Source organism: Adiantum capillus-veneris, chromosome 2 (assembly GCF_014529385.1).
Source record: "Adiantum capillus-veneris isolate H3 chromosome 2, ASM1452938v2, whole genome shotgun sequence".
Lineage (NCBI taxonomy): Eukaryota > Viridiplantae > Streptophyta > Polypodiopsida > Polypodiales > Pteridaceae > Adiantum > Adiantum capillus-veneris.
Window position 1 is genome coordinate 49,727,879 of NC_140932.1, and position 23,074 is coordinate 49,750,952.

Consider the following 23,074-nt stretch of genomic DNA (forward strand, 5'->3'; position numbering starts at 1 on the left):
CAGGTAACGAGCAGTGCCAAGGAATGGGAGCAGCATATGAAAATCGGGCAAGGACACAAGGATACACATAGTGTGTGTGATTATGCGCGCGCGTGCGCGCACACACACACACACACACACATAGTGTTGATAATGGGCAACGAGAAGCCCCAAATTTAGCAGTGCTATAGCTAGTGTGTGGAGAAGAAAATCAATACAAAAGAAATCGACCAACGAGCAAGGAGAGGGAGATAGGGTTGTGCGTGTACACACACACTGGCAAACCATAGTTAGTGTTGTCAAATTGAGCTTCGCATGCACACACACACACACGGTGATTTTGTACGCGAGAGAGAGATAGACTGCGCACATGCAGACCTATCCGCAGGAAAACAGTGAGGCTATGAACGGCAGGCCATCGGTCGGCACTTGCAGCACATGCAGGATAGTTGATGACGGTCGATTAGATTTCCAAAGTCAATGAGACCTGCAGAGGGCGTACGCAATCGGCAATGTTCACGCTTCCCCACCGGTGCCAAGCGGCTATAAACGGCAGTGTAGTGTGGACTGCAGTTCCGATAGCTGTGATGGAGAAACGGTGGAAAATGTGCAGGGGCGTGGTGGGTCTGTGGCGGGCTCTGTAGCTGTTTTCCACCGGATGCAAGCCGAGGAGGGTGAAATGTGCATACCTAAGAGACAAGAATCAAAAGAGAATATCAAAGAAGTAGTGTGTGTGTGTGTAAGAGTGTGTTTACACACTCACTATCAAGAAAGAGAGTGAAGAGACGACATCGACGGAGGAAAGATAGAGAGAGAGGAGAGATAGCGTATGCTCTTGGGTGCATATACACACGAGAGTGAGCACTTCCTCTTGGTCTCGGTCTTTGACATCGGCGTCATCCTCTCTTGGGTTTGCGACAGTGCATCGGCTTTGCCAGTCTCTCCCCACGGCGACATCGGGGAGCTAGGACATCCCGGTTGAGAGAGCTTCTTTCAAACGGCTTCTTCTCGGCATCGGCCATTGGCATTGGCTCGACATCAATTTTGACACTGATTCGGTGGCTACAACATCGGTGAGCACTTCTGTCTAGCGGCAAAAGGCAGCGTCGACCGTTTCCTCTCGGCTTTGGCTGAGCGAAAGCGAGTGAGTGATTTGGATCTCCTTCGGTGTAGCCTCGCCATTGACTACTCTCCCACGCACTCATCCAGAGTGTTTTGGCTTTGAGGATTTTCCTTGGCATCCCCATGATCCCCGACCTAATTTTGATAGGAGACAGATGTGAGAGCGGCATCGGCTCTCCTCTAGCTTGCATCCGGAGCATCTCAACTCCACATTGTCTCATCGATGAATCCCCCCCCTTGATGGCGTTTCGGCTTTGACAAGTCCCCATTTTCCAACTTGGCCACACATACCGACACATATGGCTTCAACAAACCATTCCAAAGCAATTTTCCCTCGAGGATGCTTATCTTTTGGACAGCGTTTATGGCCACAAGCGGTTGGTTGTACTTTGTGTCTAGATTCCGGTCGACTTGTTTTTTATTGACGAGGTAGTGTGTGCTAGTTTAGATGTCACCAATGTATCAAACAACCATTACTTCAAATATGGCTCACCTTCAATGTACTCCCAAAATAGCATCTACTCATTAAAGAAATTGGTCATTTTGAACTTCCAAGTATGGAAGTTGTTCTTCTCCAATTTATCACGGACAATACCATTGATTCCACCATTGTTAAGACATGTTTGCAAAAACTCAAACTTTTGCACAAAATATGCAGTGGACCAAAAATATAATGTCTTTGTCAAAACTTGTGATCACAATATGCATACATACACCCAATACAATACTTTACACTCCTTTGTAGTAGTTATGTAAATTGCAACTTCAGTTGAGCTTCCAACTACAGAGAGTGGAAGATTTGTAGAAGCCCAAACCTTTGTGTTATTGCACGTGAACACACTCTTAATTCCAAAATGGAGGTCGAAGCATGCTTGAAATCAAAGTCTGGTTGTAAAAATTCAGCTCTGAATCCCAAGCCACACAATCTCCCACAAAAATTACCGAAATTGGAGATCCTTGTTGACACCTCCCAAAAATCTTAAGGGTGAGTGTAGTACCAACACATGAGGGAGGAGAATAAGAAACCTTTACCTTCAATTGCTTCTTTCGTTGGTCAATGTTGTGACAACTCTCCCTGTAATTCCTTTTCCATATGACATAATCTTGTTGGCAAGAACTCACAATCTTCGTCCCAAACCTCACCACATAGATTTCTCATTTAGCATCATCTTGCCCTATTGCCAAGTCCTTCTATCATAAGGACCACACATATGTCCCACAATCAATATTAACTCCAAATACAGACTTTTGTCCTGACAGGGTAAGATTAACTTCTTCCAACCTTGAAAAAATCTTCTCACAGTTGTCAATATGGTCTCTAGCATGAGCACATGCGGAATTGTGTCTCCTGAGATCAACTCATCAGCCTCCAGCATCAGCATATCAAAGAACTTCATGTGAAACTGTGTCTTGGCATCAACTCATCAGTCTCGAGCATGAGCATATCAAAGAGCTTCATGTCCGTCATCTCTACCTGTGTCTCTAGGGAGTAAATCCGCTCTACCTTTCTTGCACACACTCTGACAACACCTGCCGTATCTCACTAGAGCACTGTTGCTCTCCCTCTATCTCTATAGAGTCTACTCGGACATCCTGTATAGCTAAATGATCTGTGTTCAGAGCATGGTGGAGCTCACCTGCAAAGGATCCCACAAGAAAATTATCCGCATAGATCTACAAAAAACCTGGAAAATCTGTGATTGCATGTAAGTTGTAGCCACTCAAGCATATGCACCTCTCACTCCTACGAGAGTGAGTACAAGAACACAAAATTGTGTCCCAACTACAAAACCTATCAAAAGTGGGAGTCAAACTGATCGCTAAACCATCAGAGAGTAAAACTGCAGATACGCATAGAACATAATGAGAATCTAAGGAAAATTTGATAAATTTTTCCCTAAAAATTAAGCAAAAAACTCACCAAAATCTCATGAAAACAGATACTCAACATCTTAGTAAACAGATCCACAAATGGTAAACATGCACTGCCAAAAGCGTAGCGAACTTGCTCACATTTGAATGAGCAGCTCTATGGACGATTGCACGTGTCCAAAAAAACCTGTAAACTTGTGAATTTGGTAACTATGAGCTATACCTAGCTCAAGTTGTATCCGCAAATGCATACATAACATAAACTGCACAAAATTATGCTAAAAACACTCTAGAATGCCCCATTCAAACTATGAGCAAACTGCATGGATATAATTTTATGGGGTACAAAATTGGGGGACCTTGTCTAAAACATTGTAGTCGATCCGTTTGGACAAGGGATGATAAATGAGATATGGAGAACCCAGTACATACTATGATCTTTGGGATGTTCATATATAAGATTGGCGTGCCACACCAAGTCACTAGAGAGGAATTGAGAGCTATTGTAATTAAGGCACTTACAAGATCAATAGCACATATACATGGCTTCAAATTTATGCTAGATTAGTCCTCAAGTCCTTCGTGCAACTAGACATCGGGAGACTTTAGATGTTGGTGTGGATGGATTTTAACCTGGTTTCAAGTACATGGCTTTACAATGAGCAAATTGCACCCGCTCAATACTCCTTGGCAAACCATCGCTCGCATTCCCACATTCACTGATTAAAAGGACTATCAAACAAGATCTTGTGAAAATTGATATAGATAAGACATGGGTGCTCTACCAAATTTTGGGAAGAATATGGCTTTTTACAAACAGCATTTGCTTCATATTGCCGAGGACGGATTTACCTCATGGCCAAGATACATGGATTTGCAAACCTCGCACGGGCATTGATGTATCATAGGATCATAGGACAGCTTCACACCTCCCATTAGTTGTAGATAAGAGACAGGTATATATATATATATATATATTTCAGTACCTTTGGAGCAAAGGATATTTCAGCTATGCTACTTGGAGCCAGAGACACAAGAGCATTACATATATCCATGCCCAATAGCCTATTCATGGCCTTTTTAGATGATGATTTTGGGTCCCTTTCGAGGGCGATGGATTATACTGATCAAAGATGCCTTGGGCCATTATTGTTGGAGTTACATACGCACATACATGCTTTATAAGGAAGTTCAGCACGATCTAGCAAAAGACCCATTCACAGGCTAGTGATAGATTTCTTCCATAGCAGCAGCTCTTACTATCTCGAAGCCTTCGTCCCTCTTGCGGATCACGCACCAATAAATTTACAATCTAGAGGCCTACAGGAACTCCTATGAGGTTCACCGATATATTTACCATCATTGCATCAAGGCTAAGGGGCATATAGCAACTCTTATGAAAAGGAGGAGATAGATGTCGTGGTGCAACGAACCCTGCGTGTTTATGTGATGTTTACAGGGGCAACCTAAACAGGAGATTAGGCTTTGGGAGACATACTACCAGGTTCCCGGTTGGTTTACTTATTTGTTTAGCATTTGTTACCGTAATCTTTGTTTTTTTGTACAAAACATTTGGAACATATGACAATGATGTACGTTTTTCAGTCTCGATAGGATTTTAGGCCCATTGCAGACGTAAACATTCCATTGGCTCTCTCTCCTTCTTGTTGCTAACATCCTTGCTAAAAGAAAGACATTCTGCAAAATCAAGAATCACATGGGAATACAAACGATTACAAACATAATCTTCACTCAAGAAGATTAGATTGCTAAAAAATGCTGCTACAAGCTACACAGCATTTTCATGAACCTCTCCTTTGCTTGAAGGCCTTATCAGCTTAAGTTGCACAAATCGGATGCACACAGCGACCTCAATTGCCCATCTTTTTTGGAATACCGGAGGCCTGTGGCAACTCAGCCTCAAAGCATAAACACGAGCAACATCCTCAACTTGCAAGGTGCCTCCTGACATCAGCATCTGATCACAGAGTGCTATTGTTAGCTCTGCAGTCCTCCAATATTAAGGCATTGGACCTCCAAAATCGATGAGGCAGACTCTTCCACACCACCAAGCTCTGTTAACGCTGGGACAATCAATGTCTCCATGGCATGAGTTAAGTCCCTGAGTTCTCCGCCCAAGGCCCGAAACTCTCGTACAATCTTTTGCATCTTATGGTCATGCTTGAGCTGTTCTTGCTTGTGCAAAGCATCAAGGTCCCTTATGATGTTTTTGTGGCGCTGTAACATGACCGACAATGACAAAAGACTCACAAAACTGATCAATTGCACACTTTATGTTAGGAAAAAAATCATGAAGCATGCCTGAGCACAACAGGTGAGGTTTTGCTCTTTGTTTTTCCTAAGCTCATCCCGCGTTTGTGCAGCACGTTGGAGAAGAATCCCCATTTCTGTTCGTTGCTTCGCCCGCAAAGCTTGTTCCTTGAGTCCAACTTCTGCTTGATAAGCTGCTAGTGTAGCTTGGAGCTCTTTCACCTCCTTACAATCTGCATGTTTCTTCACTCTTTGTGCTTCTAGGTACTTGCCTTGCTTGCCAAGGAATGTCTGCATTGGCATAAGAGTTGACGCACAATCACTGTGTAGAGAAAGAAAATCTTGGAGCTAAGTGACACACACTGAAGGTCCGCTAGTTAGAACTAGGCAATGTTCCACTTTGTTCCCCATGTTTAGAAATTTGGATTTTACCAGGGAATGAAAATAACAAGTTTTAGATCAAACCTTTATCAATCGCTGACATACCTGCACCTTCCGTTCATTTAGAAGCTCTCGTGACAATTGTGGCTTTTTTGGTGTTCGTGTGTCCATTTTTGTCTTGAAGTTTTGCAATGCTAGGAGATGTTGTTGCTTCAGAAATTGTGCATGTTCGATAACCTCACTCTGAAAGACCTTAAATCTCTCACTCCAAAGCTGAACATACAAAAACCAGAACCCCATATGACCTTCAAATGTTCCAGACTACAAAAACATTAAGTGCGGCTTCCAAATCACCTGTCTTAAGCTTCAAACTGTAACATTCTTTTAATCTAAACAACTATAACACTCAAGCATCAAATTACAGAGCACAAGAAGATTTCAAAATCTACACACTCACAACAACCATGTAGACTCAAAGAACGAGAAAAAAATAACCGAGGGATTGAACTAAAGCAACCCTTAAGTGGGGTAATGCAACCACTCTCCCTCAGCTGTACAAGCTCTGACTGCAATCAGCACCTCTATCTACGTGAAAGCCCCCCATCCAAACTGGGGCCTGGCACTCGAAAGGTATATGCCACTCTGTAGAGAGCTACCCAAATGTCCTGCCACATAGCTAATCGTCCCCAAATGAGGCTCAATTTGTTCGCTTGAGCCTTGTACGTCCTCAATCATGCTATAGAAGCCAACCCACTACCCAAAATTCTATAAGGATCCAGCTGCCATTGGCACCCCAAGCTCATATAGTCTACTGCCTAACATATGTTCATGCTCACAAGGTAGCAAGGGGTTCCAAATCAGTGGCTGGCGAAGTCTCTCCTCCATGCAAGAGGGTCATCGTTGCAACAGGCCAGGTCACCTCTCCCAAAACCTCTACAAGCTCAGAGAAAATCTGTCCTCCAGCTCAAGCAGACCTTGCGCATCTCTGTGAAAAGACATCAAGTCTCTGGGCACTGTAGGCCACCTACTACGAAAACACGAGCCCGGTCGGAAAGAGCTCCTTCCAAGGTTCAGGGTTTTCGTTAAATTTCGGCCTGCTAGCCCTCGTGGCAAAGCAACTGAAGCCGGTTGCCGGTTGTTTTCAACCGGCTGGCAAGGTTTGACCAAAAGGTCAACACCGACTGCACACGGCCAGGTCGAACACAGGACCTCTAGCCCAGGATGAGAGGCCCTCACCGCTACGCTAGATGCGTGCGCTTGCGATGTCAATGACGCCTGCACCTTATATTTTAAAAGCTTGTGGTGCCCCCCCCAAAAAGCGCCGTTACCGGCTGTGCAGGTCAGCTTTACCTACACGCATGCAAGCTAGCCGAAATTTATCCATAGCCCTTCAGCACCCCGGGAGATGTATCACTTTGTCAAAAGAGCATATGGTTGGCCACTACAATCCTTTTTGTTAGGGAGAGTCGAGCCAAACTCTAGTGTAGAAGCTTCTTCTGAATGCTCAAGAGGAGGGGGACAATTTGATGCTCTGGTGTCAAGGCTGACTTGACAGGACATTCCTGATCTAAAGCCTTCTCCAAGAGACAAATACGGATTGGGTGACTGACTGAACCAAATTGCAACTGTCTTGCACCAATGATTGATCAGTACAAAAAGTCTCAAGCGCATGCTGGCTCTTCTAGAGTTTGGCCTCCTCGCCAGCCAAGTACAATGCAGTGTCAGCACAATTCACATCCAAAGCTGCTCCTCACATACACAGGTATATGCAATTCAGTGAGACACAGAAACGCATTTCGCGGCTCTGAAACCCCAGAACCCCAAAACGGGGAAAATGTTTCGATAAAACTGGCGAAACGCAAAACTTGCTGCACGTCATGCGTATTGCAGCTCTGAAACCCCGAACTCCGAAACATTTCAGGGAAACAATTGAAACACAAAACTTGACTTTGAGGTTTCAACCTTTGCAACATGAGCTTTGTATTCAACTAGTATTGGGCAATATTTAGCAATAGAATGATTCAAAAATATAGAGTTTTCGTAGACACAAATTAAAGAATAGATTTGATTTTTTTCTCATGCAAGAAAATTGATATTTGCTTTTTTTTCTTTCTCAAGCTTCCAACAAAGTGGGCACTCCATTTCTCTATCGCTATCTTCCTTTGCCCCTCGAATTGTATACATATCTAAATATTTGAGAGTGGGTGCATAGCTAGCAAGAAATAAATGTATATGTATGTATGTGTGAGTGTCTATACTTATGCAGACACCTATATATGTGTGCACTTATGAATATAGATGTGGGTGTCAGATGTCCACTGTGTACATACACACATACATATATACACACGTATGTGTGTGTAGGCACGTGTATGTGTACATACACACATACATATATACACACGTATTGAGGCGGTCCGGGGCGGGCAACAAGAGAGGCGACCTCTAAACACCCCTCAAGGCTCCCGTGCTGCTCAATTGGGGCTGGGGCAACCACAAGCACAACACAAAAACAAACCCACAGCCAAACCCAAACAAGATAGGGGCACCACCTAGTTATGGTATGCGAACTAGGACGCAAGAGAGATTTTGGCACAACCAAGAAGATGCACCACACAACATACACAAGCAACCTCACACCAAGACACACATGAAATGGACCAGAGAGAGCTAGAGCAAAGGGAAGAGAGAGAGGGAAGGATCTTGCATAATACCTTATTTGTGACTTGCAAATGGAGATGGTTCGTTATGATGCTATCGTAGAACTTGTACAAAACTCACTCAATGCTTAGTGATTGCTAATCATTGCCAAAACACACACACGCTGTCTTAGGGTGTGGGAGACCTCTCACCACAATACCCTCTTACAATGGACACAAAACTGGCAATGAAAAACACACTAAAACACTTTCTAAAATCAAGATCAACCGATAAAACTCAAAATACACAAGTCACCTTGAATTCACCAAACCGTATTGCACAAATGGAAGGACGAAGATTTAAACGTTGAATCACGCCTTTGATGCACCAAACCTCAATTTATTGATGATGAAGGAGCACGTACAATAGTGGTTTTGAGATTTGTGGAACTCACGCTCTCTCACTTGCAATGTGTAGCTTGAAGGCTTCTCTCACACCAAGAGTGAAGCTCACAAGTGGTTGCTACACCTAAGTCTCTCCTCACGCATAGAGTGTTGGGGTGCTATGTGAGATGTTGGAGGTTGTTTTACAAGAAGGAGAGGGGCCTATTTATAGGTTGGAGACCCCTCATTAATATTATTGAAAATCCTAATTTACAAGCTAACAAATCAGGATTATGATTTTTTTGAATATCAAAACATTGCGGGCCTTCTTTGTCTGCTTGAGTCATGGGTGTGGGCACAAAAGAGAGCATTATTGATGGTGAATAAGGTGAAAGTAGAGTTTTAAGGAAAAGGAGAGAGAGAAAGAGAGAGAGAGAGAGAGACAGAGAGAGTTACTTTGTACATGTCTTGAGGTGAGGTGTCTTTTATGGTTAGGCCAATGCTATTTTGTGTTAGTATGTTAGTGGTTAGTGTTGATAATCACTAGAAAGTTAATGATGAATTTACAATGGGTAGAATGAGGTGGATGGTTGAAGTAAGAGGGGTGAATTAAAAGAGAATCATTGAGATAGTGAAGCTTTGAAGAAGCTTGAACTCACCCTTGTGTAGATTGTGGAAAAAATGACCGTTGGTCTTCTTCTTCTTCTTCGCTTCTTTACGCCGCCGCCACGGTTGACCACCACGATGAAAAGAGGATTTGTTGATGAAAAATTCTCAATTTGCAGAAGTTATCATGGTTAAGATGCTGAATTTTAGATATTTTTAGGAGAGGTAAATGAAATTGTAACATAGAAGCAATAGAGAGAGACATGGAGAGGGTTTATGTATGTACATGGAGAGCTCATATGAGATCTATGGAAGTAAGTGGGGAGGTTAATGGTGAAGAAGGTGAGAGAAACCATTGAAGGTTCAGGTTTGAGTGAGGGATTGAGAGGAATGTGTGTGTGTGTGTGTGTGTGTGTGTGTGTAGAAGTGTGGAAAGAGGTGAGAGAAGACTATAGGCTACTTGTGAGAAAAGTGGGCAGACTGGGGTCCACTCTAAAAATCATATCTCACCGTTGGTAGCTCCAAAAATCATGAAAAAATTTGAGGTGATTATTCAGAGCGTGGGCTACATTTTCTCTTTTGACCACCGCTCCAAATTCGGAGTGGAGATAGGTGCCAAAATTCTCACCAAAAAGCCTGTTTTTATGCCTGCAAAAGTCTTTTAGTGGACCCCTCCTTTGTTGAATTTGTACAATGCATCCAAGAGTGAGCCCCTCCTTTGTTATATTATAATACAAAGCATCCAAGTTGCCCTTGACCCATGCATGGAGGAGGATTATTGGTGAATAAAGAAATATATACATGGTGGGACTAGTATATGGACTATTCATGGACTTTAGCTCAATGAGCACATGGTGTTAAAATAATGAGTAAAAATAATAATAAAAATATGGAGGAGTTATGGATATGGAAAGATATTGGAATCATATGATATGGTCCCTCCTTGAATTATTTTGGGTGAAAGAGGAAAAGGTATGCAAGTAAATAATATAATAAAAGTAACCAATGAGTAGAAATCAATTTTTTGTTTTCACGAGGGTGAGGGTGAAAATGTGGGAGTGATTTGTATAAAGGAAATATATGAGGTTAGAGTATGTACATATTGGCAAAAAATATAATTATGGTGTAAGAGGATGAAAGAAGGTGTACATAGGTTTAATAAAACACACACCTAAGTAGAAATATTTAAATAAAATACCAAAATAATTATAAAAAATCCCTATATTTAGGCCATATATACAATGAAATATTTACACACAAAGAAGCCATAATATACTTTTATTTTTTTATTTTTTTATTTTTTTTGGCTCACCTAGCCCAGTGACTAGCTAGCTGAGGGTTTTTTAAGAAGATATGGAAAAAGTCCCCTAATTCACACACGCCTATTTACAGTGAAATGGTAGGGATAGCCATAGTGTTTGGGTGATTTTGGTAGGGTGAGGTAGCTTACTATGGCAATTATGGAGAGCCGAAAAACGGCTATCAGTATGTGTGTAGACACGCGTATGTGTGTGCTGGTCTGAATGTTCGCGAGCAGGTCTGAGTCTGAGTTTTGTCAGCTTGGTCTGCATCTGTGTTTCGCGAGCAGCTTTCTCTGCGTGTTCTGGTGCGTTCGTTTGTGCGCTGTGAGCAGGTGACCCAGAGCATGCTGGAGTTTGTGTGCTGTCTTGTGGGTGTCAGAGTGTTCAGCGGGTGTGTGTCTTTGCGCACGCTAGTGTGTGTGTGTCTGTGTCTGTGTGTTATTTTTCCCTTCTGTGGTGTCTATCTTCTGCCTTGTTAACCTTTGTGTATTTCTATGGAGTCCTCTTCCACTTCCCTTGTGTTTTCTCGCCGGGAGAAATCAGTTGAAGCGAAACGTCAGCACTTAGAACCTTTCTCAGAGGCTTTGCCAAATGAGAAATATGTTTATGATACTCTTCATCAGGAGTTTGAATTGAGCAGGTCCCAATGGGGCAAAGCAATACCCCAAATAAAGTATAAAATGAAATTACCTGCCATAGCTGCCCCTCTGAAAAAGCTACCGCAATCGGCCGTTATAATTTTCTTCCCGGGCAAGCTTCCTTCAGCCAATGATGTAGCTCAATGGATAAAATCCCTTTTGGGTGGGTTCTTTATTGATGGGGTTTACTTTGCTTCAAGGGGGTTTTATGAGGTGCATCTTACAAAGACTCCTTATAAAACAGAAGTTATTGGAAATGTCTCCTCTGTTCTACGGCAAACAGATGGTTCATGTACTTCCTTGGTCTCCTAACAAGATTTACCATAGTTTGATTTGCCATTCCTGTCCGGTATGGGTAGAGGTGGTGCATTTTCCCAGGTCTGGGTCTCTTGGGCAGGTGATATGTCCTCCATGCCCTACTGGTAATAGAAATCGATTTTGTGTCTTATGGGATATGGATATACCTACTGCCACCTCAATAGCAGTAGAGGTTGAAGATCTTGGTATTGGGGAGAAATATTTTGAATTAAAATGCAGATCGCTTGACCCACTATGTTGTGGCGTTTAACACCATAACTTTGGTCTTGCCAAGGTTCACTGACAAGCCTCTATCACTAGCATAAGTGTGCAATGCATCCACATGTTGTCAACTCAGGCGAATCTGAGATCAACACAATATCATCTACATACTGTAGTAATCATATCCAGGTCCCTGCTAGTTGTGCTCCTCTGTCGACTCCCCTCTCAATGTAATGTGAAACCTCATCTACATACAAACCAAACAATGTAGGGGAGAGTGGGCATCCATGTTTCACTCCAATAGTGGAGTGAATATGCTAAGATAACCCCTCCGGAGTACGAACCTGCCCCACGACTGTCCTGTATAAAGCATTACTCCCCATATCAGCTCTATGGGTACTCCCATCTCCTGTAGTCTTTGAAGAGAAAAATGAAATGAAATGTTATATTAAACGTCTTCAAAAGGCCAAAATGACCTAAGAGACCAAACTGATACAATCCTTGTGGATCTAATCCAATGTCTAGGTACAAAAAGAAAATGAAGTGAAGTGAAAGACTAAAAAACTAAAAGACTAAAATCGTCAGCGTGAAAATCATGATCATCATCATCCTTGCCCAAGGATGCCCGGCATCGGGCATTGTCCAAGAAAGTATTGCATCAGTCGCTGAAGAGCTTCATCAATGTCCGCCTCTGTAAATAGTCGTACTGGGTGTCTCCCATGTCGTGCTAGAATAGTCCTGATTCTCTGGTGGAGCCTCCATCGATGTCGTGGTTTCCCCCGTAGGGGTGGGCGTCTAGCTCTCCTGAGCTCAGTGGCTCTCTCCACCAATATACCTCTGGTAGAAGTGGGCTCTGAAGTCTGCTGTGAATCATGCTCACCTGGCTGTTGAGTCCCTGCTCTAAAGAAGTCAGTGATCTCTCGCTGTGAATGTCTCCCACTACCTGATCTCCTCATGAGACTTTCCTTGTGTCTGTGCAGCTCTAGCAAAAACAGCCCGAGGCATCTCTGATCCTGATATCTCATGACTCTAGCCAACGGTCCAAAGCCCTCTCTGAATAGACAGTGAAAGCGCCCTCGTATCTCATAGTATACCGGACAATAACAAATGTGATGTAACTCTGTCTCTAGCTCTGTATCGAAGGCTCTGCGGAAGTCCACAAACCAACAACAGAGCCGTCTCCCACGTGATCTCCCCTCCTCAATAATGGCTCTGAGTGTCAGAATATGATCAAGAATAGAGAAACCTCTCCTGAAACCTGCCTGTCCTGCTGCCCGTACACCCTCTCTCTTTGCCCATCTACTCAATTGTTGCTCAAGGATGGCTGTGCATACAACCGTGCCAATGTGTGTCCAATCATGATAGTGCGGTAGTTCCCAAGCTCCATAGGGTCCCCTGACTTGAAGATAGGTACAATCGTGGACAAACTCCAAGTATCAGGTAGGCCCTCACACATGGCACGGTTGAACATCACTGCTAGAAGCTCTGCAAGCAAATCTTGGGCATGTATAAAAAGCTCTGCTACCATGCCATTGTGATCATATGCTCTCCTAGTCTTCCTCCTATCAATGGCTTTCTTTACCATCTCGGCGGTAAAGAAAGCACATGTGTGTGGGCATGGCTCTATTGGTTCTAGAAGAGTTGGCTGCCTCAAGACACTGTAGAGAGATGATGTATACTGACCCAATACCTCCGTAAAAGTGATGATCAGTGGGGGGGAGTGCTCATGGAAGAGTCGCCATGCCTCGCTTGAATTCTGGCTCAAAAACAACTGATATAAATCCTGCTCTAGCCAAGCTAGAAACACCCTCTTCTTTCGTCGTACCAAACGTCGAGAAGCAATCTGTGACTGCCTGTGAGTAATGACACTTAGAAGTACCTCCCTCTGAAGTCGGGCTCTCATCTCTCTGCACTCCTCATCATACCAGCTATTTTGGGGTGTGCTTCCAGAACGTCGGCGCTTCCCAGGCTCAGTATGGGGGTATGCCTTTGCTGCTGCATCCTGTAGTGTCTCTGTCAATATATAAGTGATCTCTCCTAAAGGTCTCCCCGGATCCTTTGTGCATAAGCGTCTGTAGATACCATCTATGTAGACAGAACCAACACCACTACTCTCCCTCCCTTGTAGAAAGCAATTTTTCCTTTCTCCCTCGCCGCCTTGATCTCTGGCATCAGCTCTTGCATGTGTGCTACCTGTGTTAGAGTGAGGTCATCACCCAAGAATATCCCAGTTTGCTTGAGTGTCGGTCTCTTCTTCAAGAATTCCTTCCTAGCTTCCAGTGTAGGGAAACATATAATGAGTGCTCTTTCCTTGGGCCTTCCTTTCTCACCACTTCCCTTCTTGCCAACTCTCCAATCACCTATGTGTGTGGGTTCAGAAATACCCATACGCTTTTTTTTTTTCACCAAGAAAAAGATCCTTCTATTAGTTAATGAAAACTGCCTGCCCATAGGGCTACATCCACCTCTACAAGAGAGGGCTACAACAAGCATGATGGGGAGACTCTCCCAATGAAGAAACAACATATGTACAATGAGGCTAAATCAAGAGATGGGAGGAGGGAAGAGCCACACAAGTGGACAGTAGTGCCATCTGAGCACCCCCTGGACTATGGTGTAGAAAGGCCCAAGGCGCCAGAGTCGAAGGAAAGCCTCGCGGCGCTCCCGCATGCGGTCGGAGATACCCTGTAGTCCCTCAATCTGTCCTCTGAGAGTATGGATCAGCTCTAGCCAAAAGTCACGAACAGTCTCTGTTGGTGGCACAGGGCGAGCCTCAAAGATGCGGAAACAGCGGGCCCGCCAGATGAACCAAAGTGTCAGGCCACTGATGAGCTCCCAACACTCCTCTCTCACTGCACCACTCCTATGGAGTAAGCTCTATAGCAGGCTGGAGTGTAGGTCGCCCCCCCTGCATCACTATCATCCTGTTGGTGGAAGATGGCTCAAACTGAAGTGCCGGGCCCGTGAGTGTGGACCAGGCTGTTGCCCCCCAAGTGTACTATCGAGCCGTGGAGAGAGTAGGCATCAGCTGAAGAACTCGTATCCACACCCGCTGGGCTGAGAGACAGTCCCAAAGACAATGACGCTGACTCTCCACCAACTGGTCACAGGCTGCACATGCGGCCAAGAGACCACTATGCACAAGCCAACTTCCTACTGCTATGGCTCTGTGTGCAATCAACCACTGAAACAAAGTGACGCGCCTCGGCTGTCTGGAGTCCCACAGCCTCTGCCAAAAGGCTGCCAAGAACTCGACTATGAGGCCCTCCTCCTGCCAATGACGTGCTGCAACGGGGCGGGCCTCTCTCTGTGCTGCAAGTATATGACATCCAAGCCGAACAATGTACTGAAAGAAGGGGACTTCTGGGCGGTCTGCAGAAGAGAAGGGGTCCCTCCATAGCCACTCACCAGGATCCCACTGTACTCGTGCCAGTGGACAACACTCCCAAGCCCATAGCCTCCGGTGTCCTGTCTCAAGAGCTGCTGGGTCAGGGTCTATGACGCAAGTCCTCCCACAGATGCCCACAACTCGGATCCTCTGGAAACAGCACTCTGCTACCTTCGGGGCCTCTACTGCAACTCGCTGTAATCGTCCCCCACCCTGAAGCTCGAAGAAGAGAGCTGGGACAGTCTTTGAGCAGGCCCTGACTGAAATGAGAACCTCCAGTCGTGTGAAGGCTCCCATCCACCGGGGTGCTACTGGCTCGAGAGGCGTGAGCCACTCAGCTGGAACTGACTCTGAGATGTCCTGACACATGCTCTGCACCCCTCTCATGCCCTGTAGCTGGAAACCCTGCACCTCCTCTGACAAACCTGTGAACTCTAGCCAGTCACCTAGAGAGCGCGCTGGACCTGCTCCCATGGGACCCCAAGAAACATGAGGCCGACTCCCAACCAAGTGGCCTCTCTGAGTGCTAACCATGGGGTTCCAGACGAGGGGCTGCTGTAGGCGCTCCTCCGTGCACGTCGGCTGTCTCTGCTCTAGGCCATGCCGTAAGAGCTCCCAAGATCGAAGCAAACTCACATCGAAGCGGTCCTCCAGTCTCCTGCTCAAACCAACTCGGCGCATCTCTGTAAAGATCCATCTGGTCGAAGGTTGCCAAGGGCCTCCTGACTAAGGCACCCTGGCACAAAGCCTCTGCAGCAAGAACTCCTTCCAGGGCTCCTCTCCTGGAAGAAGTCCTCTGACTACGAACTTCCCAAGAAGGGCTCTGCTCTGCTGTGCTGGATCAATGATCCCAAGCCCTCCCTGAGAACAAGGAAGTGTCATGACCGACCAAGCCACCTTGGCTCGGGCAATCTGAGTGTCACATCCTGACCAAAGGAAGTTCCTGATCAGCCTCTCTACCTAGCTGATACAAGAACTCGTAAAGATCCAGCAAGAAGTGATGTACCACATAGTCGCCAACAACACCTGGTTGGCAACTACTACTCTACCAGCCAGCAAAAGTCGTGTTGAGCTCCAATGTAGCAGCTTTCTCCTGATGAACAGGAGAAGAGGAGCAATCTGCTGCTCGGGGGATAAGTCCAAACCAACCTGACAACCCAAGTACCGAACTGCAGTCCCTTGGGAGATCCACCTGAAACCCTCTCTGAAACCCTCTCCTGGCATCCAATCTGGCACAGGAGCACTGCCAACCGAGAAAGCCACTGTCTTTCTCCAGTTGATCAGTGCGCCCGATGCACAACAGAAGGTCTCCAAAGCCTGCTCACATCTGTGTAGATTGGCCTCCTGGCCCTCTAAGTACAAGGCCGAGTCATCGGCAAACTCAGCGTCCAGTAGCTCATCTCCCCGAATAGGGAGTGCTAAGCCCCTCAGACCAACCTGCTGTGACACCAAAAATCTGTTCATCGCCTCCGCATAGAACAGAAAGAGAAAGGGGGAAAGAGGACAACCCTGTCTGACCGAGCATGTGAGAATGAAGCACTCACCTCTACCTCCTGCCAAAATCACCTGTCTGTGAGCCTGTCTGTACAAAGCTGACACCCCTTTGATCCAAGCATCTGAGAAGCCCATCCTGTGCAGAGTGCCCTCTAGAAAGTCCCAGTCAACTCTGTCGTATGCCTTCTCAAAATCGAGAAGAAGAATCACAAGGTCCTCCCCACGGAGCCGTGCCAGGGCAGAAGCCTCCCAGAAAGTGAAGATGTTGTCAAGGATACTGCATTCCTTGACAAAACCTGTCTGAGTCCCATGTATAAGGCTCTCCAAAAGTGGCTGAATCCTCAAACTCAGAGCCTTGGCAAGAATTTTGTAGGCTGAGTTGAGGATGGTGATGGGGCGCCACTGTTGAATCTCATCCAAGGAGCCACCCTCCTTTGGAATGAGGTATTTCAGGCCCTCACTCATGCTATCAGGCATCACTCCTGTGTGCAAAATGTACTGAAAGGCACTACACAGATCTGGGCCAAGCAGGTCCCAGTACTCCGAGAAAAAGCTGGGAGTCAGCCCATCCTCACCTAGACAGCTACCACGAGGGAGGGCCCTAAGAGCCGTGTGCAGCTCCTCAAGCTGAAGTGGCATCTCTAGCCTCTGGCGCATCTCCTCAGTCACAAGACAAGGCATATGTGCCCAAACCTGCTCCCTGCATGCATCCTGCCGCTTTGATTGGGGCTCAGCCGACAGTAACTTACGGTAAAAGTCAGTAGCAATTGCACGCATCTCCTCGGGCTCACAAACAACTGACCCATCGGGTCTCCCCAACTGATTGACATTGGCGTGCGAGTGCCGAGGTCCCACTGTCTCAAAAAAAGCACCTGTCACTCTGTCACCCACCTTCACTCTGTCACCCACCTGAGTCCACTGAGATGCCTGTCGGTGAAAGGCAAACTCATGACGCCTCTCCTCTGTGCTAGCAAGCTCCTGTCGAGCCTGCTGTAACTGCTCCTCCAACCATGGACTGTCTGGATGCTGCTCCTGCATCCTCTATAATGAAGCAATGCCTCGTCTGAGACGCTGCTCCTCCTCTCTCGCTGCAGCCCGGCGAGCCAGAGACTCCTGGAGAAAAAAGTGGCTAAGCTGAGCTAGGCCTAAGGCCACTCTGTCTGCAGGTAGAACCTGGCTGTCCATGCCCTCTGTCCAGGGAGCCTCTACCCTCTCTCTAAGTGCTGAGTCCAACAAGACCCGCTCTGGGATGCGAAGCATCGTGCTCCCACTCCTCTGCCTGTCTGCCACTGTGAGGATCACTGGTGCATGGTCCGAGAAGGATGTCCCTGCCAGGATGCCCACTGATCCCCCCAAGTCACTGAAGTGGTCACTAGTTGTAGCGCGGATAATATGTCGTGCTCTCTACAGTGTGGGTGCCCCTCAGTGCAATGTGCGTGACAATCTCACTCAAACAAATGGAAACTCTCTCAAACAGAACGAAACACAGAGACAATGGATAACAACAGAAACACAACAGTGGACCAGAACATGTGGACTCGACTAGCTCAAACAACCATGTACAGACTCTGGCGTGGCAGCACACTCAGCTCCAGCCCAGGACTCACAGGTACAAATGGGGTGTCGAGGCTCAGATGTGCACGGATGGTGAAGCAGTGCTCTGTGTAAGACTCTCTGCTCTCGAGAACGATGCTGGACCAAAGGTGAAGAAGAAGCTCCCGATGACCCATCGCTACTACTCCTATGTACCACCATAAAGAGCCACCAACGGCTCATAAATGTCAGCCATGTGGTGACCTGGCCACGAGGTCCACTAGACCACAGTCGGTACCTGCCACGTGTCACCCCCAGCCCAGAGGGTCCGTCCAGTGTGAACCAGACCAACTGCACTAACTGTGTCCTGTGAAAGTGACACTGTAGCCTGCTACACTAGTGTAGAAGCGATCTATCCTCGATAGATTCACTCCTCCCACTCTGCGGTCCGATCTAGAGAAGGCAAGACTAGCTGGGGGCCTCACAAAGCCAGAGTGCTGCCATGTATCCGAGACCCTCAAAGTCATACACAACCTCTCCCAAGCTGCTAACTCGACTCCATGCACAGTAGCATGGCTGCCTCCTATCCTGTCAGAAGGGTCCTCCAACATGTTGAAGTCCCCTCCTACACACCAATGGTCAGCTTGCGGCAAAGACTCAACAATCTGTGACCAAAACTCTGCAAGAGCACTCGCCACATTGGGCGCATAGATGTTCAGGAAGCCCACAATGCCACCCTGAACCTGCATAGTAATCCACTGAGCCCTGCCTTGCACAATAATCCCTCTACCCACAATGGCCTGCTGCAATGAATCCGCAATAGTCATACATACCCCACCCTGGATGCCTCCAGGTCCAAAACCAGCTGACCAAAAGGTATCATATCGTCCACACAAAATCTGACCACATCGCCGAATGCGGCTCTCACACAGATGGTGCTCCTGAAGCATAAGGAGATCAATCTCTCCTCCCACAAGGCAACGCTGAAGTTCCTGACACAATCGGCCCCGCTGGCCCACCTAGTCCCTGCACGTTCCACGAGACGATCCTCATGGGGAGCGAGAGAGAACAGATGCTGCCACAGCAGCAAGACGGGCTATCTTCGAGGCTGGCTTGGATGGGGAGTAATCCGCATCCGAGCGTCCTCTAGATAGGCGAGACTGCAGTGAGTGCCTAGCCCAAGCCCAAGCCCAAGCTGAGCGAGCCATGCGTAAAGCAACCTCCTCTGTCCAGGAGTCCTCATGAATGTATACATAGCACGGCAAACACTGCGTATCAACAAAGAAGTACACCACAATGTGCCTACATTCTGCTGAGTCTGGGGGTGTCACCGCAAGCTTAGCCAATGGCCACAAAGTCTGTAGCAAATCTGTAACTCCAAGTTCTCCCATGTGATGAGAGAACTCGAGAACCTGTGTATGTAGCCATCCCACAACTGAGTCGAGGGACCACTCTGTCTCGACCCTACCACAGAGGGGGAAGGAGAAACCAACTACTGAGTCCAAGGCCTCTGTCCCCCTAGCGGCGAGCAACAAGCATGGCCTGAAGCAGGCTGCCTCGTGGTCTGCTGCGGAATCGCCGAGAAAGCGAGTGAACCCGTAGTCGAATAAGTCCCAGCGGCGTCGGAGGTCAATGCTCGTCAGACCACGAGGGATAGCTGCAAGGGAAGATGTCTGAATCTGCAGAGGGGGCCGCAAGAAGGGCTGACCCTCTCTCGCTAGGCGACTCGTGGCAAAGGCGTTGCCAAGAGATCTCCTGGCCGCCGGCGAGGGACCAGTCTCCTGAGCCGACTGTGGAACTGGAGCAGGAGGGGGGGGGAGAAGGAGCTGGGGGGAGCGGGGGAGAAGAGGAGCGGGGTGGGGCGACAGAGGTAGAGGGGCGAGGTGGAGAGGCAACGGGAGCAGAGGGCGGGTGGGAGGATGATGAGGAGGAGGGGAACTCTGAAGGGGGGGCGGCTGTCGAGGGTGAAGCGGAGATGGAGGCTGGCGTAGGGGACTCCTCCTGCTCAAGAGGACCAAAGCGGTTCCCCGTGGGAACCCACTGCTGCTGAGTAGGCACCTGAGGGCCACTCTGAGTACCAGGCTGTCGCTGTGGCCCCTGGCGTCGACGGCCACGGGCCTGCTGCCACCCCTCCTCCGCTGGAGCCACAGGCTCGGGGGGTGGCTCTGAATCTTTGCGCTGTGCCGCTGACTGAGGCTGCGGCCCAGCCTTGGCAGGCTGAGGCTGAGGCTGAGGTGCAGGTCGTGGCCTCCTCCATGGACAGGCGTTCGCAAGGTGGCCCATCTGTCGGCAAATGAAGCACTGGTTCGGGAGGCCCGAGTACTCCACACTCTGTCTAAACCAACCCCCACTCACCCGAGGCAGAAGGATGACCTTCGGGAGCGTGTGGGTATCTCTGACCAAAACTCGAACTGAGGGGATGGGATGTCAGCTGCCTTGGCAGCTACTGATGCTGCCGTACGAGGTGACTCCAAGATAGTCCCGATGGCGGAGCCAATCCTGGAAAGAAGTGGTAGGTACTCCCTCCGTAAACCCGGAAAGCAGACTGAGATGGGGATGTCTGCCTCCTCAACTAGAACATCCGAAGTCGGGTCAAAACCATGTCGCCACTGTCGAAAGTGGGCGCGTGATGCTCGGATGGCCAGTGGACTCATAGCTATGACCTTGGAAGCCATCTCGGAGGTCTCGAACTCGATCTGATAGTAGCCCCGTCCAAGAATTGGACATCCAAGATCTTGCCCACCTTTGCGAGAAGGCGGGCCTGGAGAAGGTCTCGCAACTCTCCTCTGCTAGGTCGGGTGCCGAGAACCTTGGAGATGACCGAAGTCGCCTGCAAACGCTCCACCTCTACGGCAAGGCTCGCTTGCTCTATCGGCGAAAGAGCAAGTCGAATGGTGGGCTCAGCGGGGTCGGGCGAGGGGGCTTCGGGCGAGTCCCTCTGTGGCGAAGCTGGAGCCTCCATTTATGTCTACTGCTGTGGTGTAAGAAGAGGACGGCGGGCGGAATCTGCAACTTGGCATGCAAAGCACTACCCCAAAACGGACTCAATGTTGTAGGTACCGATTTGCAGAAAGCAACTAGGAGGAAAAAAAACAGGCGGGCCGGGGGCGGGGGGGGGTAATGCGGGAGCGCTGGCAGCAAAAGGCGGGGGCGGCAATGGCGGGAGCGACTGCAACAAGGGGAGGGCAGCTGGCGGCAGAGGCGGCAGGGGCGGAAAAGGCGGGTGGGGCTGCAGCAGCAGCAGCAGTAGCGCGAGCTGCTACAGTAGGGGAGGGGCAGCGCGTGGACGAGCTCGAATCCTTTGCTGTAGCCTCCTTCGAAACTGTGTAGCTCCTCTTCTCCATCGGGGTCGTCTAGATCTCCCTAGCTCCAATGCTCGGTCTATGAGAATGCCAGTAGTGCGGGCATACCTCTCCACTGTTGGCTGCTCCTCTGTCTGTTCTTCAAGGTGTACAATATCTAGTGTAAAGCAATATGTGATCTGTCTCTGGGGTTGTCTCTCTTCAGTTCTCCTCAGTAAGGTTTCTCTATGCCTGTGTAGCTCAAGTAGATATAGCCCAAGACATCTCTGATCCTCATAACTCATGACCCTAGATAGAGGCCCAAAACCTTCTCTGAATAGACAATGAAAACGGCCTCGTATCTCATAGTACACTGTGCAATGACATATGTTATGTAACTCTGTCTCTGGCTCTAGATGGCATAAGCGGCATATCCTACTATCTGTTGGTGTCCCTCTGAATCTGCCAGTTTGAATCTCGAGCTGATGTGAGGACGTGCGTATCTGGCCAATGGCACAACGCAAACCATGAGAAAGATGCATGTCCATATAGCTAGGTCGAATCACAAACCCATCCCCCGTGAGGTGGAGAAGATGCTCTCTATAGAAAGCCATCTTTGTGCCCAACTCCTGTAACGGCTCTATCCATGTCCTCCTCGTGTCCAGCTGGATCAGATCCTGATGAACGAGTCTATTAATCTGTACACGCGTCAGAGACCTCAAGGGTGCCTGTAGAGAGTATTGAAAAGGAGGCAACCTGTCCATGGTGAAACCATGTGTCTGAAACCATGATGCTATCTGTGCATACCAGCATGATGTATCCCTATTAAGAGCTAATTATCTGGAGGACTCTAGAGCCACCCTGGCATATTTGTCTCTGGTAGTATCCCACAGACTCTGTACAAAGGAGACTGATCTAGTAAGCGCCTCAACCTCCATAGGGGGGGCAGCTAATTCCGCTCGGATGATATCATGCGGTACGGAAGCCTTGGCTCTAATCAGCCGAGAGATCATAGATACCAGGGGCTTCTCCATACGCCTCCAACCATCCTGGCCTACAAAGGTCCCCAAACCTGCACCCCATATAACATAGTAGAGGCAACCAAAGTATCAAAGAGCCATAACTTTGTCCTAGGTTCCTGGAACTAACCTGCGAACACATCCTCTCCATTCCTCCCAGAGCCGCACCAACTCTAGTTAGTCTAGTCTCTGCTGCTCTTCTCAAAGAAAATTTCGGCCCAGTAAGACTACCCCCAGGTAAGTGTATGCATCTGTATACTCCACAATCTCCTGACCATATTTGAAAGTAGGTACTGATCTCCTGACCCATTGCGGTGTGGTGTTAAACACCATAACCTTGGTTTTACCTAGGTTTACACACAATCCACTATCCTCTGCAAAACTGCGTAGTGCATCCAAATGTCGTTGCATACCTTCTGGTGAGTCAGATATCAACACAATATCATCAGCATATAGCAACAATGGGATCCACGTCCCTGCCAATTGGGCACCCCTGTGTCAATGTAATCAGACACCTCATCAACATACATACCAAATAGAGTAGGAGACAATGGGCAGCCCTGTTTCACTCCAATAGTAGAGTGAACTAAATCAGATACCCCTTCCGGAGTGCGTACATGTCCCATCACTGATCTATACAAAGCCAT

The 23,074-nt window shown here is 47.7% G+C and overlaps 1 protein-coding gene across 3 annotated transcripts in view; it reads right to left on the bottom strand.

Annotated features, from left to right (window-relative positions):
* Positions 1-3,200: 3,200 nt before the first annotated feature.
* LOC147462754 (uncharacterized) overlaps positions 3,201-23,074 on the bottom strand; it is a 76,579-nt gene continuing 56,705 nt past the window's right edge. The window contains exons 4-6 of one of the 3 annotated variants that reach the window (XM_086485312.1): positions 5,731-5,898; positions 5,296-5,535; positions 3,201-5,211 (exon numbers count right to left, since the gene is read on the bottom strand). In XM_086485312.1, coding sequence (XP_086341438.1) covers positions 4,972-5,211; positions 5,296-5,535; positions 5,731-5,898 — 648 coding nt within the window. In that variant the 3' untranslated portion in view covers positions 3,201-4,971. The remainder of the gene's footprint in view (positions 5,212-5,295; positions 5,536-5,730; positions 5,899-23,074) is intronic. The other 2 variants (XM_086485298.1, XM_086485307.1) reach the window with 2 other exon arrangements.